The 22,420-nt window shown below is 36.6% G+C and overlaps 1 protein-coding gene across 3 annotated transcripts in view; it reads right to left on the reverse strand.

Moving 5' to 3' along the window:
* Nucleotides 1-22,420, reverse strand: part of THADA (THADA armadillo repeat containing) — a 286,708-nt gene that overhangs the window by 237,811 nt on the left and 26,477 nt on the right. For 2 of the 3 annotated variants that reach the window (XM_032497410.1, XM_014560974.2), the window contains exons 16-22: nt 21,124-21,275; nt 17,998-18,211; nt 15,463-15,598; nt 15,057-15,193; nt 11,425-11,583; nt 9,694-9,851; nt 1,873-1,982 (exon numbers count right to left, since the gene is read on the reverse strand). In XM_032497410.1, coding sequence (XP_032353301.1) covers nt 1,873-1,982; nt 9,694-9,851; nt 11,425-11,583; nt 15,057-15,193; nt 15,463-15,598; nt 17,998-18,211; nt 21,124-21,275 — 1,066 coding nt within the window. The remainder of the gene's footprint in view (nt 1-1,872; nt 1,983-9,693; nt 9,852-11,424; nt 11,584-15,056; nt 15,194-15,462; nt 15,599-17,997; nt 18,212-21,123; nt 21,276-22,420) is intronic. The other variant, XM_032497409.1, reaches the window with a different exon arrangement.

Genomic DNA, 22,420 nt, shown 5'->3' on the forward strand with positions numbered 1-22,420 from the left:
ATATTTCTATTAAGTTTTATAATGCAAAAGGGTCTTTGTAAATATCTATTTTACTTGATCCACATAACAAAAGCCAGAGAGACTTGGCAATTAGGGCAAATAGTCTTTATCTTATTTTATAGATGAAGAAATCAGAGGCTAAGGAGATTAACTTTTGTACAATCTCATTGCCAGTAAATAGAATGGATATAAGCAGAACTAAGACTGTGTCATAATCGCTATTTCTCTCTTCCACATGCCTCCTGTGATCTATTTCAGATCAGAAATCTTCAATGGCTCTCTCTGTCCCTACTACAACAAATCTACTTTCCAGGTATCCATAATTTGCCCTCCATCTATACAGTTACTTGGCATTGCCTACTAACTCTACCGCCATCACCACCATCACTCCACTCAGACTGGCTTATTTCCTCACCTAACAATATGCCATGCTGACTCTAGCCTCTGAATATTTGTTCACAAAGTCTCCTCCTTTCTCCTCCTACCAACTGAAACCTTACTCACGCTCTAGTCCAAATTCTACCTCCTCCGTTAAGCCCTACCAGCCTACCCTTGTGGCTTTCTCTCTCTGCTATTCCTACAGAATTTGTAAATTTTACCCAAATTTTGACAGTTATATTCAGCTAACACACATCCATACAGGCCAAGATGTTGGGTGCTTATAGCCAGTGTCTGTTGTGACCGATGAGTGCCCATGACATACCATTTGTTAAATATTTTGAACTTCATCCCTGCTTATTTCCCCAACTAAACCATAAGCTCTTTGAGAACAGGAACCCTGTCTCATAAAGAAGTATTGTATCCTCCAAACCAAGCACTAAGTACTAAGCACACAGCTAGTGTTCAATATACATATCTGCTAATTGATTTGAAGGGAGTGAAGTGTGTTGTGTTGTGAGAAAAAAAATATTCTTAAGTCATGTCTACACTGGAAAGAAAGAGTTGAAAAGATAGCAAAATATTTTCAAGATCAGCAGTTTAATGTCAGGGACATTTTTTTATGTACCATTTAAAGATATTCTGTGCAGGCCATAACTGCCAAAATGTTTTATAAATGTTTTTACCAGGAGTGTGAAAAAAATGTTTTAAAAATATTCAAGGAGTAGATGTCTTAACAGCCCAAAATAAAATGTTTGCTGAGGCTACAAAGCTGGCAGAACTCTGCTTCATTTCAAAAAGTTTCCAGGCAATGGAAATGTTTTCCTGGAAAATACTACCTTTTATTTAGAGAACACTTGCCATGAACACTTAGTCATTAAGTAATTTAAGGTTTCCTCACAAGCTCTTTGGAGGAAATCTATTATGTGAATGAATGAAATTATCGGCACCTATAATGTCGAAAAAAATACATTTGTGTAAATATATGAACTCTACCTAAGTATTTTTCCAAGTAAGGGGGAAAAGTCTTTTATACTTTCTGGTCTATTTACTGTTCTTTCAATTTTTTTATGAGATAAAATTACAAAGAAAAACACAAAATCCTTAAGTGTTTCTCTGTCTGTAATATACACAAATCCAAAAAACTAGAGGGCTTATTTTAGTCTACGTGTCAAATAATTTTCAAACAGACAAAACAGTCATTTCATTCAGTGAAAATAAATGGTAACTGAAAGCTATTTTTAGCAAAATCTTTTGAGTTTGTGTCAAATCACCTTTCAATGAGAGAGAGACCCAGTTTGGACATTTTGCTCCATCATCTGCAGTAAATCATACAATGAAACCTAAGAAAACAATTTTTTCCAAGAGTTCTGAAGCCAACTAAGTCATATTCTTTTAAACATCAAAAGACACAACTGAATTCTACTTGGAGCACATGGTTTGTACATTTAGTCTTTTTAAAATGTACACAAAAGGATATTTGCTTTCTTTTACCTGTTAAGTATTTCAGTAAGTTTCACAAAGCCAGTATAAGCCAGTTCAAATGCTCCTCTGTGCCTGGACTGTAGAAGGTGTTGTTTAAAGTAAGCTCCTATTTCTTTTACCTTCAAAACAAAATCAAAAATAAATATTCGATTTATGCTGACATTGACAGATATATTTATGTCAGTAACATCATTTAGAACTCAGGTCTAGATGCCCATCCATTTAGCACCTACTATGTGACAGGCAGTATTTTAAGCATTTTTATAATATCACAATTAATCCCAATAGTTGCATGAAATAAGTGTTATTATTATCTTTTTTAAATGGGGGGGAGGGGGAATGAGACCCAGAAAGGCCAAGTAACTTATTCAAGATCTCACAGCAAGTAAGTGGTAGAGCCAGTACATAAACCCAGGCAATCTGGCTCCAGAGTTGGCCATGGTTAACTGCCACCCTTGAACTGCCCTCCCTACACCAGCCTCACGAACCTCACTGTGATCACTCTGTTACCTTGTACCATCCAGCACCAACAGCAAATCACACACGGTGACAACCCTCACACACCTAGGCCTAGGTGAAATCATTACCTTTTTTTTCTCTTCAAAAATTTTTTTTCTGTTGTAGTTGAAATACACATAACATAAAATTTATCATTTTAACCATTTTTAGGTATACAGTTGAGTGGCATTCAATATATTCACTCTGTTGTGTGACCATCATCCATCTACAGAATTTTTTCACTTTCCCAAACTGAAGCTCCAACCCATTAAACAATACTTCTGATAATTACCTTTTAGCGATACACAAATGTTATTGGCCATGCAAGATTTAGTGCAAAGGGCCTCCTGAAAATGGACAGGCTTCCACTCTGAGTCAGAACCATGGAACTTTCCAGAACGCTACCCAAACGCTCTCTTATATGCTGCCTTTCTCCATGCGAGTTTAAACAAATAAAAAATATGACAGTGTATCTTAAAGAAGACATGACTAACAATTAGCTGTTGATGAGGTTTTGTACAGCATTACCTGTTAAATTGGTTGGGATGAATGTATTTTTATACCATTAAAATCTGGTGGCTGATAAGCTTTAGAAAATTCAGATTTTGTATAAAACTCAGGACCAAAGCTACAACTGGCTCTCTCTTGATCTCTTGATCCAGGTCTCCCCAGGGATCACAGAATGATGAAAAAGCAAGCTAACCCAAGATAGCTCAGATATGCTTATCTAGAAAGTTTCCACTTCAGCACAGTGACTAATGTTCAGCACACATTAGAGATGATAAACAGTAGAAAGAGCAGTTAAATATGTGACCACAGGGAACTGTCTCAGTTTCTTCATCTATAAACTGGGAATAATAATAGCACTTGCCTCACAGACTGTGTGTTAAAAGGAGTTAATAAATCTAAAAGCTCAGAAGAAGCCTGTAACTTATAAACCAGTTCAGTTCTGTGTAAGCTCTGTCTAGGTTTCCAAATACAGAAAAGGTAAAGACATACTCTAAACTCAAAGTATATACAATTATACCAAGATGAGTGATAACATTTAAAGAAATAAGAATCAGATATGAGATCAAGAAAAAAATCAAAAACGGAGTAAATAACAGAAGTTTTAAAATTCTAACACTTCAATATCCCCAAAGAGTGACATGTGTTCTTCAGCAAAAGTTTTCAGGTGAAGATCTGATGACACCCCTAAATTTTCATACTTTTTATAGGCCACATACTACTAGTTGTCAAAAGTCAGTCAGGGTAAGCCTTATTATTCTACCTTCAATATGTAATTTCAGAGTATATTTTGAACAGAATTATCACACCCTAAATCTGACTTTAACACCCATGACAGACCTGAAGCTCAATAACCCTACAAAACAGAAAGAAGGAACACCACTTAACTAATTTTTTATGACCATCATTTCTATTACTAGAGAAATAAAAGAAGATTTCTAAAAAAGGTATTTTAAGCTAGAAAGAATAAAAACAGGAAGTCAGAGATGGGGTCTAACATCCTTATTTTTTTTTAAACATTACAGATACTAAAACATACTTCAGGAAAACGTAAATGTTACTGGTAAAGTGCTTTTCTGTGGACTTACAGCAGTTTACAATTTAGTTCTTAAGCAAAGATCAGATTTGCGTTGCTTCCTTTATCTTAACACTCTTCAAAGGGGCTTAAGTCAAAAACACATAATAAAATCAAAGACCTTAGAAGCATGACCAGTGGGTGGTCTCTTGTCTCAAGGGTAGACTTCAACCCTAGGTAATCTTGGCCTCATAAAACAGAATGAGGTTCTAAGGGCACAAGTGAGAGAGAGTTTTTCCTCGTTTCCTTTTTCACTTAATTTCCCAACAAACTCACCCATGTTAATACCCAGGCTTATTATGAATTTTTTCCTTTGAAGAGGGTATAAAATTTCTGTTAATCAGACAGTAAGTACTTCTTGAGCACCCTGCCAAGTGCTTAGAAGCTTAGCGCTGGGTAGACCCAGAAGAACAAAACAAGGTGCCTGTCCTTAGAAGGCTTTCAGTTCAGAGAAGACCAATAAGCTCTATGGTCCCCATTAGAAGCTTAACAGCATTAAGAAATGAAACATCTTTTTGCCTTGAAATAAATTATTAGAAAAAGCTTCATGGCCAGACCTTAAACAGGATATACTTGGGTGAACCAATATGGAAACGGATAATTAACATAAGAAGAAGCTAGGATACTAGAATGAGCAAACAAACACTTATTAAGTACCTGATACCTGTCAGACACGTTACTGGGTCTTTTTATGTGAATGAAAAAAGACTATACACGAGAGTGATAGTAGACCTGGCTGAATGGCCTCGAGGTATCATACCAGAAGGCAGCAGAAGACAGGGCTGCAAGGTAGGGAGGTACCCTATCACAACGGGGGGGAAGAGACAGCAGGGGCAATGCGGTCCATGAGCAGATGGACCAGGAAGAGGCCATGCTGACACCCTCCTCTTGGATGATCAGACTACAAGGAACATACTTAATGCTGTAGAAACTTATGACAAGAGTAGAACAAGAAGAATGTTTAAATTTAACTTAAAAAATAAAAAGTCCTCTGAAAACTCAACTTAATTGCCTTTCAATCTATTAGATACCACTAAATTCCTATTCATAGTTCACAAAAACTTTTCTTTTAATATGGATGGTGTCTTCACAAAATATTTTCTTAATAAGTAATATATACCTCAGAATTTTTGAAAGGGAATTAAGGTAAAAAAAGAACCAAAAAAAGCACTGATTTCTATTTTTAAAATTAAATTCTGGTCACTGTCTCTTTAAGTTTAGCATAGCCTTGCTCTAACTTTTCATAAAACCTAAGTCTATAGGCAAATGAGCATGTTTTATGGATTTACAGGGTGTAAATTTCCACAGGGAAGGACAGCTACATGCCATGTCTCCAGGCATCTATAATTCACCAGCAGACTAAACAGAGGAGCTAAGTGCTCATCTAGAGCATAAAATCCACAAAGGGCCAATGTAAATACATTTTTTATTTATCCTTTATCTATATACTAAAGAGAAATACAGTAGAAAAATCAAAGCCAATTCCCTTCACCATAAATTAGAAAGGCCACAAAGACTGAAGAATACAGGTCAGACATTTCTACAAAGAGCATGCATAGTGGTTAAAATCCGGGAATTCGAAGCCAAGAGGGCTGTGTTCAGGAACTCTACTCAGGCTCCTTACGAATACAGGCTGATAAAGCAACAGAGTTCCTTCATCTGTGAAATGGGGATAAAACTAGAACGTACTTCACAGATTATTCTCAGAAATAAATGGGATGATCCATCTAAGCATCTAGCAGAGTACCTGGCAGAGAGTAGCAATCATTATTGCTAACTGTCGACTCGTTTTTATTTTGTGTCACCTAGTAGTAAGACTTAATCCCTAAACCTTAAATTTTACTTTAAGACACAACCACTTTTTATAACCTTGGGAATGTCAACAGGAGATTCTAATTCCATTTTGGTTAAATGGAATAGTTTATAAAAGTTTACACTACAGTAAGATAATTAATGTTTTAAACTGGACATTCTCTACTACAGTGATTTCTTACTAACACTTGGGATTTCTTCAAAGCCCAAACACTATCCTCCTACATAATGATAACAAAGGCGATGGTTTTCTGGTATTCAGACATCTTCCTACCAGAATGTTTATTCTTTGCTTTCTGGCAAATTCTTAACCATGTGCCATTTTAACAACTGCCCTTTAGTCTGACTTTTTAAAATGAATTTCTGTCTTGTATCCTCTATTATATTTCTAAACCCTTTGAGGTCAGAGAACCACATGTTGTATTTCTTAATGTTCCCAGAACACCCTTGTAGTAAAGCAGTCAACAAACAGCTGACAAAATGATGTGATTATATGCTCAAGTTCATTTTACAGCTTAAAATGCTAACCTGCATTCAGCACAATTCAATGAATACTTATTCACAATTTCTAAAAAATAAACTTTGGTAAATACAAAAGACAATCTCTTTTAAGACTTATGCATGCTAATAATCTTACATCCCATTTACAGTCCATTAACAAAAATCTAAAACAGTAACAAAAGGTACTGAGGGAATGTGTAAACCCAGTTAGCCACATACATCATGAAAATTAGAACAGAATCTAAAGTAGGAGTTTAAAAAAAATTGCTGATTTCTAATTGTTGGTAATTATTTTTATTCACGTGATTTCTGTGGCAATAATTACTAGGAAGGGGAAAGCAGATCTGAAAAAAAAATCTATCCAAAAGCTTCTTTTTAGGAATATTAGGGAAAATATATAAACATATGAACTGATAGTCCAGGTAAAGGAAGTTGTTCAGAAAAATCAGTAGGTACTGGGTATCCGATATCCCATGGAAGGAGGACCAACAATGTATCAAGCAAAAGCTCTACATCAGCAAAACATCCAGCTTGAAACCCAGACACACGGCAGTCAGGAAGCTGTGAGATAAGGTTGCACGCACTGCTCTCCCTTTAAGGTTCTCGACTTACATCCCTCAAAGCTGGTTTTATCTCTGCCTCTTGTACAGGGACACCATGAAAGAGCCTTTCATTATGTGATTACAGTGCAGGAGGAAAAGTCAGACGTGCCTCTGAATGAACACATTTTCCTCTTGGTGAAGTCGTGGAGGACACACTGCTTCACAAGGAGTCATCTAGGGAAAATGGATCATTTGCTAAAAAGTTCAGTAGCAAGTTGCCTTACTGTACTATTGCTTGCAAAAAGCTGGTTGGCTATGGGAAGCAGGGAAAATTAAATTTTAAGAAGTTCAAGAAAAATTAAATGAGCAGTTCAGAACAAAGGCAGCACTGTGTTGTGTCAGAACACAGGCTGGGAGGCAGAAGAATTGGGTTCCTGTCCGAGAGCGGCCACAAACCAGCTTTGTGATCTTGGGCAAACCAGGTAACATCCAAGGGCTGCAGTTTCCCCTTGTGCGGAGGAGCTGGATAATATCACCTCTGTGGTCCTTCCAGCTCTAAGAGCTTGTGAACATAGCACTGAATACTCAGAATCATAAACAAGCACCAGCTCTGCTCCTTGGACAGCAGCAAAACCCCCTAAATCGTAGTCTCACTACCTGCTGGCCTGTTATAAACTCGGGATGGGCTTAAAGGAACTGAGTTCCAAAAGAAATCCTCCCTGCTGTCTACATTCAAGACCTCAAATTTCAAACTGTATAGAACAGCTTCCTTCATCAAGGGAAAAACAGATCACAGTTATGACTCCTGGGAGTAAGAAATCCAAGGTCCAAATTCTCCTCCACAACAGGGAGCACTGCCTGCAAGTCAGTTCACTGCCTCTGTCTCTGCTGGTCTTCTGTTGTCACATTCACCTACAGTGTTGACTCTCAAATTGGTAGCTTTGCCACTAAGGGCACAGAAGATCTAGCAATGCCAGGGCCACTATGCCCTTGGAAGGAAGGCAGACCTTAGGCATGGCCCAGCCACTCCAGTGTAAATTACATTCTTCTCTATCCTTCTCTTTTTAATTCTTAAAAGTACTAAGTATATGGGGGTATTTTTAAAGAAATTTCATGGAGCAAAATTTTATGTTTAAAAGTAGGAATCCTCTAGTAATACGAATAATACTAATTTCTTGATGAATTTAGATTTTCATTGACTAAATGCTCCTAAACTGAGGCTTTTTTTTTTTTTTCAGTAAAATTCAGCATGATCAAGACTAAAGTTTTCCACAGAGCGCAGGGTTTCAATGTCAGAACAGTGCTATCACATACACTCTTGGTCACTCATTCAGTCACTAATTTCTTCTCACCATGTGCATGGCGACATGGAGAAATGACTGGACCGCATTAGAATGCAAACAGGTATCTTACAGAAAGGACTCTATTTCTTATTTAAGAAAACAGTCATTAGATGAGTTTTTTGGTTTATAGGAGCCTCTCTTTGTTATTGTTGTTGTTTTTACAAACATCTCTTTTATTTTATATTAATTTCCAGTTTTAAAAAACATTCCCAGTTTTCACATGGACATCCCACATAACTTCGTAAGATCTGAGTATTGTATAAAAGGTGTCAGGGCAGAATGATTTTCACAGGAAGCATTCAGGTCTTTCTCAGTTACAGTAAAAGCAAAACATGTTTCCCTTGGTTTTTTTTTTTTTTTTTAATTAGCCAACAAACCCCCGAAACTAGATGTTTTAATTTGTCCTTGAAAAGTTGAGAAGTCAAGGGGCTCCAGCACATGTTTACTTCTTAGTAAGAAGGTGAACATCAGTGAAGTCATCATTAATCATAGCTGGATTCCTCAGCAAAGATGTTGGCATTGGCACTCTAGCCAGTCACCAGCAATGACTGCAAGGAACTCTAGGACACTACCGCCTATTTGATTTGGAAGAGAATAAGGAACATAATGATGCCAGCAGCGGCCTGTTCCCCTTTGCTGTTCTCCATCTCAGAGGCTTGCAACATCACAAACCCAGCTGTTAACCAGATGCAAGCACATCAGCCACAGAGAGTGTGAGAATAAAAATATTCGCATTATTTCCATGGAACTAGTCACGTGGTTGTTACAGAAATAATCAGCATTACCAAACTACAATATTTGTTTTGTTCTTAAATGCTGTAACACCCTATGGGAGAAATTACCTTTATTTGAAAAAGGTTAAAAATGAAAGTACATGTCATATATCTTTCCTGGAAAATGGTGGGAAAATAGATTTGTTGAAACCATATGGAAAGGAAGGCGGGATCAATTAAAAACAGAAATCTAATAAATCTAAAATATTTCCAAATGAAATGCTTGTGGTAAGCTAATTTCTTGTAAACACTGCACTCAAGTCACTTGAACAGTCCCAGATGGTGAACTAGCTTTGTGGTCTTAAAATAAAAGTCAGCCAAAAAAAAACCAAAGTAACTACGACTTTATCATCAATGTAGATGGAAACATGAGATCCATTATCAACCAATATACTACTTTTTTTTTGCAAATTTTAAGAGGCTTGTGGAGTTTTACTAAGTAGACAGTTTCATTTATTTTTGCATTTTAAATTTGTGCATGTTAAATGGAGAAATAAAAGTTGAAACAACAACACTGCAGTTAAAAGTAAGGTAAAATTCTAACATTATTTATATAACTTAGAAAAATTAAAATAGTTCTAAAAATACCACACTTTTGAAATGTATTGCAAGGTCTAATTTCTACAATTTAATGAACTTTCTTTAGCTGACATCTGTATAAGATTTCATTCAAGAAAAATGTTTTTCTAAAAAAAATTTTTAAGTTGGGTTATAAATAAAAGTTTGTGATTTTTGCTTTGACCAGAAATTATACCAGGCAAAGTAAACATCTACCCTACCTGCTCCACTGTCAATAATCCATCAGAAGGTCCTGGCACAGGCTGCATGGGCAGAAGCTGGCACAGTGAGCCTAAGAGCAAAGCGACTTCCTTCATGCTTCTCCAACAACATACCAGCACCATCTGAGCAGTTACATCACATGTTTTTCCTTCTTTACCTTAAAAAAAAAAAATCTATTGCAACACTAGGCACTTGATTACTCATAACCCAGGTTTCTTAGAACAAGCTTATTCATAATTTCCCCAAGAATAATCTGCTTGAACAAACCAATCTGTCATGTGCTATATTTATTCAGGAGAAAATCAGTAACATTTGTTGAGCATGTGCTATGAGTAGGAATCACGCTAAGTATTTTTTTAATATACTTTGTAAAGTAAATTTCAAAATAAAATACAATATTATTCTAAAACTAAAGTCTAATCTTAGTAAACTAATGAAACAAACTCTCTCTGCCTTTCCGTTATCCATACAATATGATTATAATAAATATATTTCATTATTTGTTTTGGTGAGGGTGGCTCTATATGAGTAAAGGAGTAGAATAGGCCCTTCAGAATCAAAGGAAAATACAACTTCTCTTTCAAAATATATTTAAATTCCATGGTCAATAAGCTATAATAATTCTTACTCTGTTTTTCTAGCTTTAGGAATATTTTAGCACTGACATTAAAAAAAAAAAATCCAAAACAAACTCTTAAATTTAAAAGGCAAGTTAATAAAACAATCTTAGTCTTTTAAGAGCCCACTACACTCAAAGGATAAATGTGCATACACTTAAATACATAAAATAAGTCCAAAACAATGTACACTAAAAAGGGAAGCCATGGGATTGGGGAGGAAATAAGAAAATAAAACAAAATTAATTTGTTTTTAATTCATATTTATCTCTGTATTGTTTGAAACTATTGTAACAAGCATACATTTACATTATTTTGTGTAATTAAAAAAAAAAAACCACAGAGAAATTTTTACAAGACAATATCCCCATCTAGTGGAGACTGTTGAATTTGTTATAAATCAATAAGCTATCACTGCTTCTGATGATTTTTCACAGCATTATAGAAAATTATAAAATAACTAGTGAGCAAATAAGCAGGAAGAATTCAAATTCTGGAGGCTTGGTACAACAGAGCAGCTCACATTTCACTGAATCATAAAGTTTGCTTCCTTTAAAAAGCTGCCTGCCTGGCTAAGAGGGCCCACACAGCACAGAACCATACTGCTGGGAGAAGCAGACTGCTGCCCAGACCCAAGTTCACTGTGCGTCACTGCTCCTGCATCACCTGGCTGGCAAGACAAGTTTCAGCACTCAAAGGCTTTTCTTTTTTTTAATGTGTTTTTTGGGTTGTGGTTTTTTTTTTTTTTTTTTTTTTTTTTTTTGAGGAGGGAGATAATTAGGTTTATTTATTTATTTTTGATGGAGGTACTGGGGATTGAACCCAGGATCTTGCACATGCTAGGCACACATTCTACCACTGAGCTATACACTCTCCCCTCAAAGGCTTTTTGTTGTAGCATCTTATATACTGCACTGGGCCATACCATCTTCTGGTAAAAGTCATAAACTCATTCCCTAAAATAAATTATTTATAAGCTCAAAAAAGACTTTATTTCCTAGAAATGTCCTGCACAAATATGCAGCCCCTGATTCACTACAGAAAAAAAGGGCATTTTTTACACTGTACTTGTCATTTAAATACTGACAACAATATAAACTTTATATATGCTACCTTTGATTTCTGTGGAAGCATCAATACTTGGCATACTGGCATTCAAGTCCTCCAAATCAAAGCTATCACATTCTTTCAATATTTTGGCTTGATTGAAATAATCATTAGTATCTCGTGGCTGAATCTCATTCAGAATCGTCTGTAAGCGGCTTGCTGATTCTGAGGGAGAGAGATGAGAGTACCTAAAGCCCCAGTCCCATATCACACGCAGATTTCCCTTGGGGGTATTTTCCCTCAAAGAGTTTGTAACTTTCAATACTTGATAATTAGTGCTATTAGAAGGAACTCACAAAGTGGATGCTATGAAAATTATTTACATAAAATCTTCCCATGACACTTGAGTGTACTTTTAAAATATAACATATATCTTAAACAGGGTGAAGATAGGAGAAAAAAACACAACAGAAACTATACACAGGACAAAGGCTGCCATCTCATTTACGCTACTTTTCTTAACATTGTCAAAGAATCTCAAATAAAGTGCACAACTGGATGAAGAAGAGCAATAAACTTCAATGCATTTTGTGTTAAGGGGTAAGAAACCCCACCACCAACAGAAACAACCTTTTACAAGCCCAGGAGTATCATGAAGACTCCTTCTTTGAAATGCAGTATATTATATAATATACTGCTTTCTAAGTATGATTTATAGTCCTAGTGCTATATTCAGCTTCATTTTTACTCCTTAAGCACTCACTGGATTAGGAAATGTACACTCCATGAGCAATGCTTTCTCCACTGCTGAGCTGCCAGTGCCAGGAACACAAACTGGCTCATGGCAGAAGTGCAGTACCATGGGCTGAAGGGATTTATGGATGACTAGGTAATAAAGAGCTAGCCAGGCTCAGCGTTTTAAAGAAAAAAATAACACTAGGTAATCACCTGAAACCAATTAAAAAGTCAAAGAATGAGTATTTACAGTATACCTATTATATACACTTGCATTTTAGGTACTATGGGAATTACAAAGACCCAAACTGCTATCATAATAATTCAAGTAACATCTTATGCTCACTTGTGGCTTCCGTGAAATTTTGCCAAAAACAGATTTTGACAGCTGTGAAAAAGTAACACCAGCCCAAATGGAAATCACAGAAAGACTAAGAAAAAAAGGGATGATCAGAATAAAATTTTAAGATCACTAAAGTATTTTAAATAAAAGGGAGCAGGGAGGGTGGGCAAAGCACAAGGGTTAAGTCACCCATTCACTTCTGTGGCTTTCAGGGGAGACTTTTTTCAAAGAATTCAGAATGCATGGCAGATAACATGGGAAAGATACAAGAAAAATGGAGACAGAGGAAAAACAAAAGGCAAAATTAAGGAAAAGTCAGTGGGACATAAGCAATTTCTGAGACCAACAGATATTTTAAATTTTTAATAAGGAACAGAATTTTAGCATACTCTGATGGCCCTACCCACAATTGCTGACAAACACTCAAGATTTCCCATCAGAATATACTGATACTTGCCTGATCCAGATATTAGCTATATGACTGGATGTTCTTTATTCCCATGCACTGTTTAAGTAGGAAAACTAAACCAACAAATTTTTGCATTTAAATTATTAGCCAAAATAAATAAGTAACTGTGTCTTGGTATCATGAATCATCACCAACCTTCTAACTCATTTTTAGTAAAGAACAAAATGTAACATTTTCTATGCAACTACACAACTCTAGGTTACTTTAATTATCAGCACAAAGTATTATACTGTATGATGCACTGTGTGTTTATGATATATTCAGTTTGTTTTTTAAGATAATCCTCTCATTTCTGCTCCAAAATGCATTCACCAACTTTATTTCAACACCAAATGCAAATTTACTTTATGATTTTCGACGTGTTCAGAGGAACACTCAAGCTAATATATACACCTTTAACAGTCATTCCCTTCCAGTCCAGTTGCAGTACAGGTACAGTAATCCCTCCCTTATCTACAGTTTTAGTTACCCTCAGTCAACCACGGTCTGAACTACTAAAAGGAAAATTCTAGAAATAAACAATCCATAAGTTTTAAACTGTGTGCTGTTCTGAATAGCGTGATGAAATCTCCCATTACCCCTCTCCATCCCACCCGGGCTCGCCAACATCATAGTCTGCAGCTAACATCCAACTATCAGCTTGAAGATTCAGGATCACCTGATGCAGATAATCCTTCTGACGTTATCTCCAGGAGGTCAACAGCAGCCTAACACTGCGTCACAATGCCTATGTCACTCACCTCAACTTCACCCTCTCATGCAGGCATTTCATCGTTTCACATCATCACAAAAAGTAGGGTGAGCACAATATAGCAAGATATTTTGAGAGAACAGAGAGAGGCCACATTCACAGAACTTTTATTACAGTATCTTGTAATAATTGTCCTATTTTATTATTGATCATGGTTGTTCATCTCTTACTGTACCTAATTTATAAATTAAACTTTATCACAGGTATGTATGTATAGGAAAAAACAGTTTGTACAGGGTTTGGTACTATCCACACTCACAGGCATCCACTGGTGGTCTTGGAACAAATTCCTCTCAGATAAGGGGGGACTGCCACATACATATGCCACCTAGGGCATCCTAGGCACTGAATTTAGTTCCTATACTTTCAGAAATTGTTCATTCATTGATTTATTCATTATAACAACTATTTACTGTGTACCAACTTCTGCCAGGCACAGAGGTGGAAAACATAGACAAGATCCCTGTTAAACTGCAACAACTCCATGAAATAGAAATCTGTTGGACGGGGAGAGTGCTAAGAGACAAGACTGGCAAGGTTGCAGGGGTGAAGCTATTACAGAACCTGGTCTAAGATCACTAAAGTATTTTAAATAAAAGGGAGCAGGGAGGGTGGGCAGAGCACAAGGGTTAAGTCAAGATTGTGTGTAACATGATGAATTATATGATTAAAAAAGATTACTCTGGATGTAGTAAAAAGGAAATGGAAGGAGATAAGAGTAGATGTGCAGAAACTAGAGTAGTCCAAACAAGAGAGGATAAGAGTCTGGAGTAAGGTAAGAAAATGCAGATAAAAGGAAGAGAGATTTGAGAGCTATTTGAGGGGTACTACTGAGAGAATGTGGAGACAAGCTAGACGTAAGGAGCAAAGGGGATGTCAAGTAGCCCTAGACTCCTGACTTGCATAAATAGATGTCTGGTAGGGCCATTTCCAAAGACACAGGGGTTGGGAAGGAAAAGACAGATGAAAGTTCATGAGTTCAGTTTTGGGCATTTTGAGTATCTCCTCCATTTTTTTAAATTAAATGGTCTTTGCATGCCAAATGGTCTTCCTCTATTCCTCTATTCTAACAAGTTGCCTGCTCTGACTGAACTGCATCAACTGTTACCTCTCTAACTCATATTGTCCTCTCCCCTTGTCTCAGCAATTATCTGGCAGGTTGTGCTCTGAAATTACCACATTATAAAACCCAATTTACCCCAGAGGAGGAAGTACGTTGCTCTTCACTTGGTTATTTATTTATTTTGGTTATTTTTCAATAGTTAAAAACATTGCTAAAAAGGCAGAAATCTCATTAATCATCATAATAATGTCTTTTTCCCCTGTTTAGCCTCTGTTGCTCGCCAAAGAAATGAGTAGGGAAAAAAATATAATAGTTCTGTCTTTCTTCGCTTACTGACCTGCATCAGTGTCCATTGGGATGAGGCCTTCCGGGGAGGAACTCTGAATCACTGGTGACACCACGGCGGAAAGTCTGTAGGACATCACAATGAGCTTCTCCACCACGGGTCTCCACTCACTGACCAGCTGCAGGCTGCTACAACAAGGATGTTAGGGTAATTTATACTAAAAACAAAAAAATTATATTTTTAAAATGGAAATTAATAGATAAAAGGAGTCAAAAGAATTTGGGTTTCAAAACTGTGCAATCTATGAAATACTGAAGCCTTTAAAATATATGTATACATGTACTTTTTAAAATCTAATTATTAATTATCTTTAAGGCAATATGTTGCTTTCCTAGAACACATTCCACTAAGTTTAAAGCTCAGAAGTGCATACTGAGGAGGCGCTGTGGATACTTACTTTAGAGATAGCTTCTGCAAAGCTCCTGTTATACAGTGGACTCGCCCGTACATTGGAAATGATGCTGCTGCCTGAAGTAAAGAATTTTCAGCCTGAGAGATTTCTTCTTCAAGATTTTCCAACAAGCATTTGATAACTAGAAAAAGCAAACAAAACGTCAAAATATTGCCAGTTTAGAAACACATATAAATTTGGGAACAGAACAGTTCCCATGAAAACACCAACTCAATTGTACTTCACACTAGAGGTTTTGAATGGAAAAAGGGAAGTTTCAAGGTTATCTAGCCTGTTATCCATCTCCAGTTAAGGGAGAACTGTGTCTTCCCCTAACTTCCTGGATCCATTGACAGCATTCACTCTGGACCATTCCTTCTAGACATCCTCCATCAGGGTTATCAGACCCCAGGCCCATGTACTATTTGGAAAGTTTTTTAAAAAGATAATGGCTTTATTGAAATATAATTCATATACCATACAATTTATATACTTAAAGTATAGAAGTCAATGATTTTTAGGATATTCACAGCTATGTGCAATTATCACCACAGTGAATTTTAGAACATTTTCATCTTCACCCCTCAAAAAACTCTCACCCATTCCCAGGCACTCCCCTCCATGCACCTCTCAACCTCCCCAGCCCTAGGCAACCATGTACTTATTTTCTATTCCGAACAAACCATATAAACGGAATCATACAATCTGTGTCTTCTTTACTTTAGTCTAATGTTTTCAACGTTCATCCATACTGTAGCATGTATTAATGTTTCATTTCTTTTAATGGCTGGGTAACAGTCCATTGTATGAATATACCACATTTTATTTAACCATTTATCAGCTGAGGGACATGTGAGGTGTTTCCACTTCTTGGTTATTATGAATTATGCTGTTATGAATATTCATGCACAAGTTTTGTTTGGACATAGCTTTCATTTTTCTTAAGTATATGCCCATTATGCACAGAATGTTTGTGTCCCCCTTCCCTCCCCCTAAATTCATGTTGAAACCCCAACCTCCAATGCAATGGTATTTAGAGGTAGAATCTTTAGGAAGTAATCAAGTTAAGCTGAGGGCATGAGGTGGGACCCCCATGATGGGATTACTGTCCTTAACAGAGACCAGAACTTGCTCTCTCCTCTGTGTGAGCACAGAGCCAGAAGGCTGTTGTCTACAAACTAGGAGGAGAGTTCTCATCAGGAACCAAATCCGTCAGCACCTTAATCTTGATCTTCCCAGCTTCCAGAATTGAAAAATAAAAGCCTATTGTTTAAGCCACCCACTCTATGGTATCTTGTTATAGCAGCCTGAGCTGACTAAGAAAATGGCCAAGAGTGGAACTGCACAGTCATACGGTAATTCTATGTGTAACCTTCCAAGAAACCACCAGATTGTTTTCCAAAGGGGCCGGACCATTTTACATTCCCATCAACAGTGTATAGGAGGGATCCACATTCTCCACATGCTCATCAACACTTGTTATCATCTGTTTTTTTCATTATAGCCATCCTATTGAGGATGAAGTGCTTCCTCATTGTGATTTTTACTTGCATTTCCCTAACAGCTAATGATGTTGAGCATCTTTTCATCTGCTATTGTTCATATTTATCTTTTTTGGAGAAATGTCTATTCAGATTCTTTGTCCATGTTTTAATTTGGTTATTTTTTATTAATTTGACCCTTTACTAGTGAGTTGTAAAGGTTTTTTATATACTTTAGATCCAAGTCCCTTAACAGATAAAGGATTTGCAAATCTTTTTCCCATTTCGCATGTTGTCTTTTCACTTTCTTGATGGTGTCCTTGACACACAAAAGTTTCAAATTTTGATAAGTCCATTTTATCTATTTTTTCTTTGTTGCTTGTGCTTTGAGTGTCATATCTAAGAAACTATTACCTAAGGTGGGCACGTGTCATTTCCCATGGCAACGTCATCTCTCCATCGCGAGCTCTATGACCACATTTTCACTAGAACTATCCATGGCCTCCTAGTTTTCTCCCATTTTAGTTCTCTTTTTTATGGCTTTTCCCACCATCCTGGAGAGCCTAACTCTCTTTCTATATATGACCTCTCCTTTGTTTAATCAAAAATCCCTACCCGTCCTCATTTCTAGCACAATTCCAAAATGAAGATTTACTAGCATAAAATTAAGTACATGAATCCCCAACAAATATCTGTTTAAAATCATTAGATCTAAACCAACTCAGACCCTAGATCTGGCTATAGTCATAGTAAAATTTCTGCAGGGAAAAAAAAAAAGTACATTTTTGGTAGAGAAAGAAGTCTTATTTAAATAAAAGCTCTATTAATGTACATTTGCATATCTACTTATTTAATGTGAATCCTGTTTAGAAATAATACAGCTGAGTAAACTATTTAGTGGCAAAGGAGCAATTCATGGCATACTTTTATGCTGGTAAACTCTTAAATGAAAAACCACAAAGTAAATGTTTAACCATTAAATATTCTAACCATATGAATAGTGAGAGAGCAAGATATTGGTTTTGATAAATAAGAGCAAAAGCAAAAGCTCAAAACAAACCCATTAATGTGTTATTTTCCACCACAGCAGCAGACTTATCTCCATCTCCACACGCAACCCGCTGAGTTTTTAATTGGGGAGACAGAGATGACGGCAGAGCATTCTGCCAGATTAAGAAGTTCAGCAGGTAGGAAGCTGTTACACAGTCATATGGTTTGGTGCTGGTGCTGAGCTCCAGTGCAGCCTGGAATAAGCCTTGCAGTTTCTCTGAATCCTAGAATAAAGCACAGACTCAGTTACTGTCATTGAAACATTAATTTGAAATAAAACATATTTAAAAACAGAGCTTGCCACAAAACTGTAACTCAGTATGAACATTAACTGTTGGAGTTTTCATTGTAATTATTGATGATTTTTATTGATCAGTCCTAGGGATGAGGGTCTTGAAAGCAATTTCAGTTAGGAAATTCAATACTGATAACTTTTTTTTTTTTTTACATTACCTCTTTCCTCAGCAAAAGTATACTTTTTCCTGTACAAATTCTGCTATGACCAAAGCCAGGTCATCTTCGTTATTTTTGTATAGACCAGACTGCTTTTGTATATCGAAGTTTGTTTTACTGGGCACTGTGTTCCTGCCCTTCTCCCCACCCCCTGCCCATACAGCTAGTTCAATGGAGAAAAATACAAATACATATAAAAACACAAATTCACCAGGCTGTTTCTGGCAAAGCTCCATGCGTATGTGTGAAAAATAAAGTGATAAGATCAACCTCAGAAATTCTGCATCAGAGCTCCCACACCCATGTTGCATTTAAACATCCACTCACATAGCCTGAATAAAATATAGAACAGAGGACAGTTCACTGTAATATGCATTGAAAGGCACCAGACTGAGGACAGGACACATGGATCCTAGTCCCAACTCTATGCTTGACAAGCGGCACGTTCCCCACACTGGAACTCACAGTTTTGTGGCTCAATAATGTTGATTCTACTAGGATTATTCCCTAACTGCCTAATATAAGGTAAAAATCATTATAAACTTAAATTGAATTTGATCATAGGTACATTAACATTTAATAATGTCTTCCAATATCAAATAATAGATTAAAATATCAGTTTATTTCTACTCAATTTCTTTACCATTTGATACATTTAATTTTCTGTGACCTAAAAAACTGAAAGGCAGTGGCCAAAAGCTCAATAAGTAAATATTAGAAACAATCAAATTTCCTTGTCAATTGTATTTTTATAATAAACTTTTATGAGATTTTAAATAAACAAACAAACAAATGAACCAACTAAGCATAGAATCCATTTTTGGTAATTGACAGTTAAGTCTCTAAATTGCTTAACCAACCAATTTGTAAGAAACAAAATAGCCTCTGGAATCTAAACCAGCATCTTTGTTTCTTCATCTCAGGTCAACTAGAACATAAAAACCCTGGATATGTCGCTCCACAAAGAAGGGCAACAGACTAGGTGAGGAGTAAAGTCATATATTGGAAAGATACGCCACCAAAAATATGAATATACAGGTTCTTAAAGAGATTAGGCTGCCAGCCAAAAAACGTTTTCAAGTTAACTATATTAAAAAATTAATTCTTATATTACATAGGGTATACCCAAAGAAAGACTCTGAAAATATATAATTAATATTTTAAAATCCTGAATGTCTATTCCTAGGACCACTTTACTAATACACAAGCCAGATTACATACATAACCACCAAAATCCTATAGCAAGCCATACGTGCTACTAAGTTTCCTGAATTCTACAGTTTGTGTCCATAAACCAAGCACATGTTTATCAAATTAGAGATACAGAGGCCCGCTAAGGGCCCGTCACAGCTCATGTAAGGACCAGGTCTTTCTTTCATATAGGGCCATAATATACCTTTCCGCACTCCAGACACTCTCAAAATACTTGCTAGAAACGAGGCATAGTTATGATATGAGGCTACAGTGTGATGAATGGTAAGAGGTAAGGGTTGCTGGAAGGGGAGATAGAGAAAGAGAAAGCATCTTCTTTAAAAACTCTTATAGGGGAGGATATAGCTCAAGAGGTAGAGTGCATGCTCAGCATGCACAAGGTCCCAAGTTCAATCCCCAGTACCTCTTCAAAAAAAAAAAAAATCTAAAAACTCTTATATGGTACAAAAGTAAGCATCTGCTCACCAGGGCACCTGAAAGACCACTGGGATAGGTAGACACTAGAGAGCAACTCTCAATTTAGACCCAAGTCAAGAGATGCTCTGAGATCTTGCAATGCTGTCTAGAAGCAGTGGAAACAGACAGCTTGGGCTCTCTGACATGTGCTCCCACAGAATCCCACTGCATCTACAAGCTGCCATGCCCTACACAGAGCCTAATAGCTGGAGCCCAGACCAGGGCTCAGTTGCCACCCCTGCAGGTTCACATGGCCTCCACACAGCTCCAACAGAGAGCCACAGCTAAACTCTAGAGCCAGTGACCCCAGAGCTGCTGGTGACCTCACTGCTCCACAATAAGCCTCAAGGGTAGAGCCGAGGGCTTAGGCAACGGGGTCCCCTGCAGACCCATCCCCATGCTGTGCCTTCACTCCTGAGCCCATCTTTGATATTCACCCCAAGGGGGAAAGTGCAAGGTGTCAGGAAGAGCACAGAGGCTGGGGATAGGGTAGAACACCCAGGGAGAGAACTGTTGTTAACCTCAAGTACTCTGAGTTTCAGTCTCAGTTTAGCTATTGCTTGTTGGTACGTCAGAAACATGTTCTCTACCTCCTTTACACTCAGCTTCCCACTCTACTAAACAGGGAGATCATCTCAAAAAAATCAAGTTACAGTAAGTGAAGTGTTTTGATCGAGTATTAACATGACCAAGGAAACTGGGGAGACCACAGTTGACTGAAATCTACCAATAATCTTGTAAACAATAAAACCTACTGCCTCCTACACCTCCCTTTTTATCAAAACAAAACAAAAAGCAAAACTCTTACAATACTGCCTTCTTCCCAATTACTTATCCCACCTTCTCTATATCACCACCTGCAACAGGAAAGGTATTAATGATAACCAAAACAGTCAGAAGATGTAAGAAGGCAGAAGTACAGAAGCCTGGACAATCCACAGATTGCTCTGCTACTGAGACAGAAAGTGTTCGTGCATACGCCACATTTACACTTGCATGAGATAAGTCCAGATACCTGAAATTGTACAACTGTTTTTGGTAACTTCATTAGAAGATCAAATGCTAAAATTTTCACTTCTTCAAAAGTGCCAGTTAAACATTCCATTAGTGTTTGGAAACGACCAACATCAATATCATGACTTAGCTGATACACTGTTTGGACATGACCTAAAAACAAAATAACAAAAAAAATTTTAAATGAATGGAAAAAAAAAAAGTAAAGTGAACAGAAGGAAATGGAAATCAACATTTTGAAATTGCCAGATTTATAGAAAATTCATATAAGAATTCACACTTCATGATTTACCCACAATAGCATAAAAATGTTCCCATTAATTTATTTACTAAAATGATAAAATAAGTATTAAAGTTCTCCAAATAGGAAATAAACATTTTTAAAAAATCTGTTAAAACTACTTCATCCTCTTTCAAAAGATTATATATTATAGAGAAGATACCTAAGTTATTTTTTAAACAAACAAATATAAACAAGTAAATTTAGAATTATATCTTTTTTAAAAATCTTCATAAGCCTTCTTGACCTACAGTTCAAAGTCCTACTATGTCTTAGGTGAACTGACACAGAACAATCAATACAATACACATTCTAATAGCATTCAATGGGTGTCAATGATATAGAAGGAATCTTTTGGCCATTCAGACAAAAAGTTCAATTCATTTACAAAGTGGAAAAAAATTAGTCTGGCTTCACTCTTCACCATAGCAACATGTAGTGCTAGGTGATAGTGGAGCAATGCTTACAAAATCCGCAGGGAAAAAAGGGGTGATGAGAAAATGTCTATCAAAATCCTATTCCAGTATGAAGTATAACAGCAATATTTTTGAATGTGTAAGAAATTAAGAATTACGTTTCCCCAAAAACTCTTCTCAAAGAAAGATGAATTTCAGCCAACCAAGACATGAACAGAAAAACTATCACTAAAGAATGATGGCAGTCACTGAATCCATTTAACTCTTTAAGATTAAGAGTAAACCAGAGGGAACAATCAGTTTCACAGCAAAATGTAAAGAACATTTAACATTCAACAAATCAACCAACTCCTGGTAATACCTGAAAACATTCCTAGGCTTAATTTGAGAAATGGTATTCGATATTAATCAGCATGTGAGTTTCTTATTTAATCTTAACTTACAAGTTAGCGCCACCCAGAGAAATTCCCAGGACAAGCAAATGAAGTTTTTGTCACTTCATTCACCCCTCTCCTCAAATCTGCTTCTTCTTTTCCAATTTGGATGCGTCTTATTTCTTTTTCTTACCTAATGGCGCTGGCTAAAATTTCTGGTACAATGGT

The sequence above is a fragment of the Camelus ferus genome, chromosome 15 (genome assembly GCF_009834535.1).
Source record: "Camelus ferus isolate YT-003-E chromosome 15, BCGSAC_Cfer_1.0, whole genome shotgun sequence".
NCBI lineage: Eukaryota > Metazoa > Chordata > Mammalia > Artiodactyla > Camelidae > Camelus > Camelus ferus.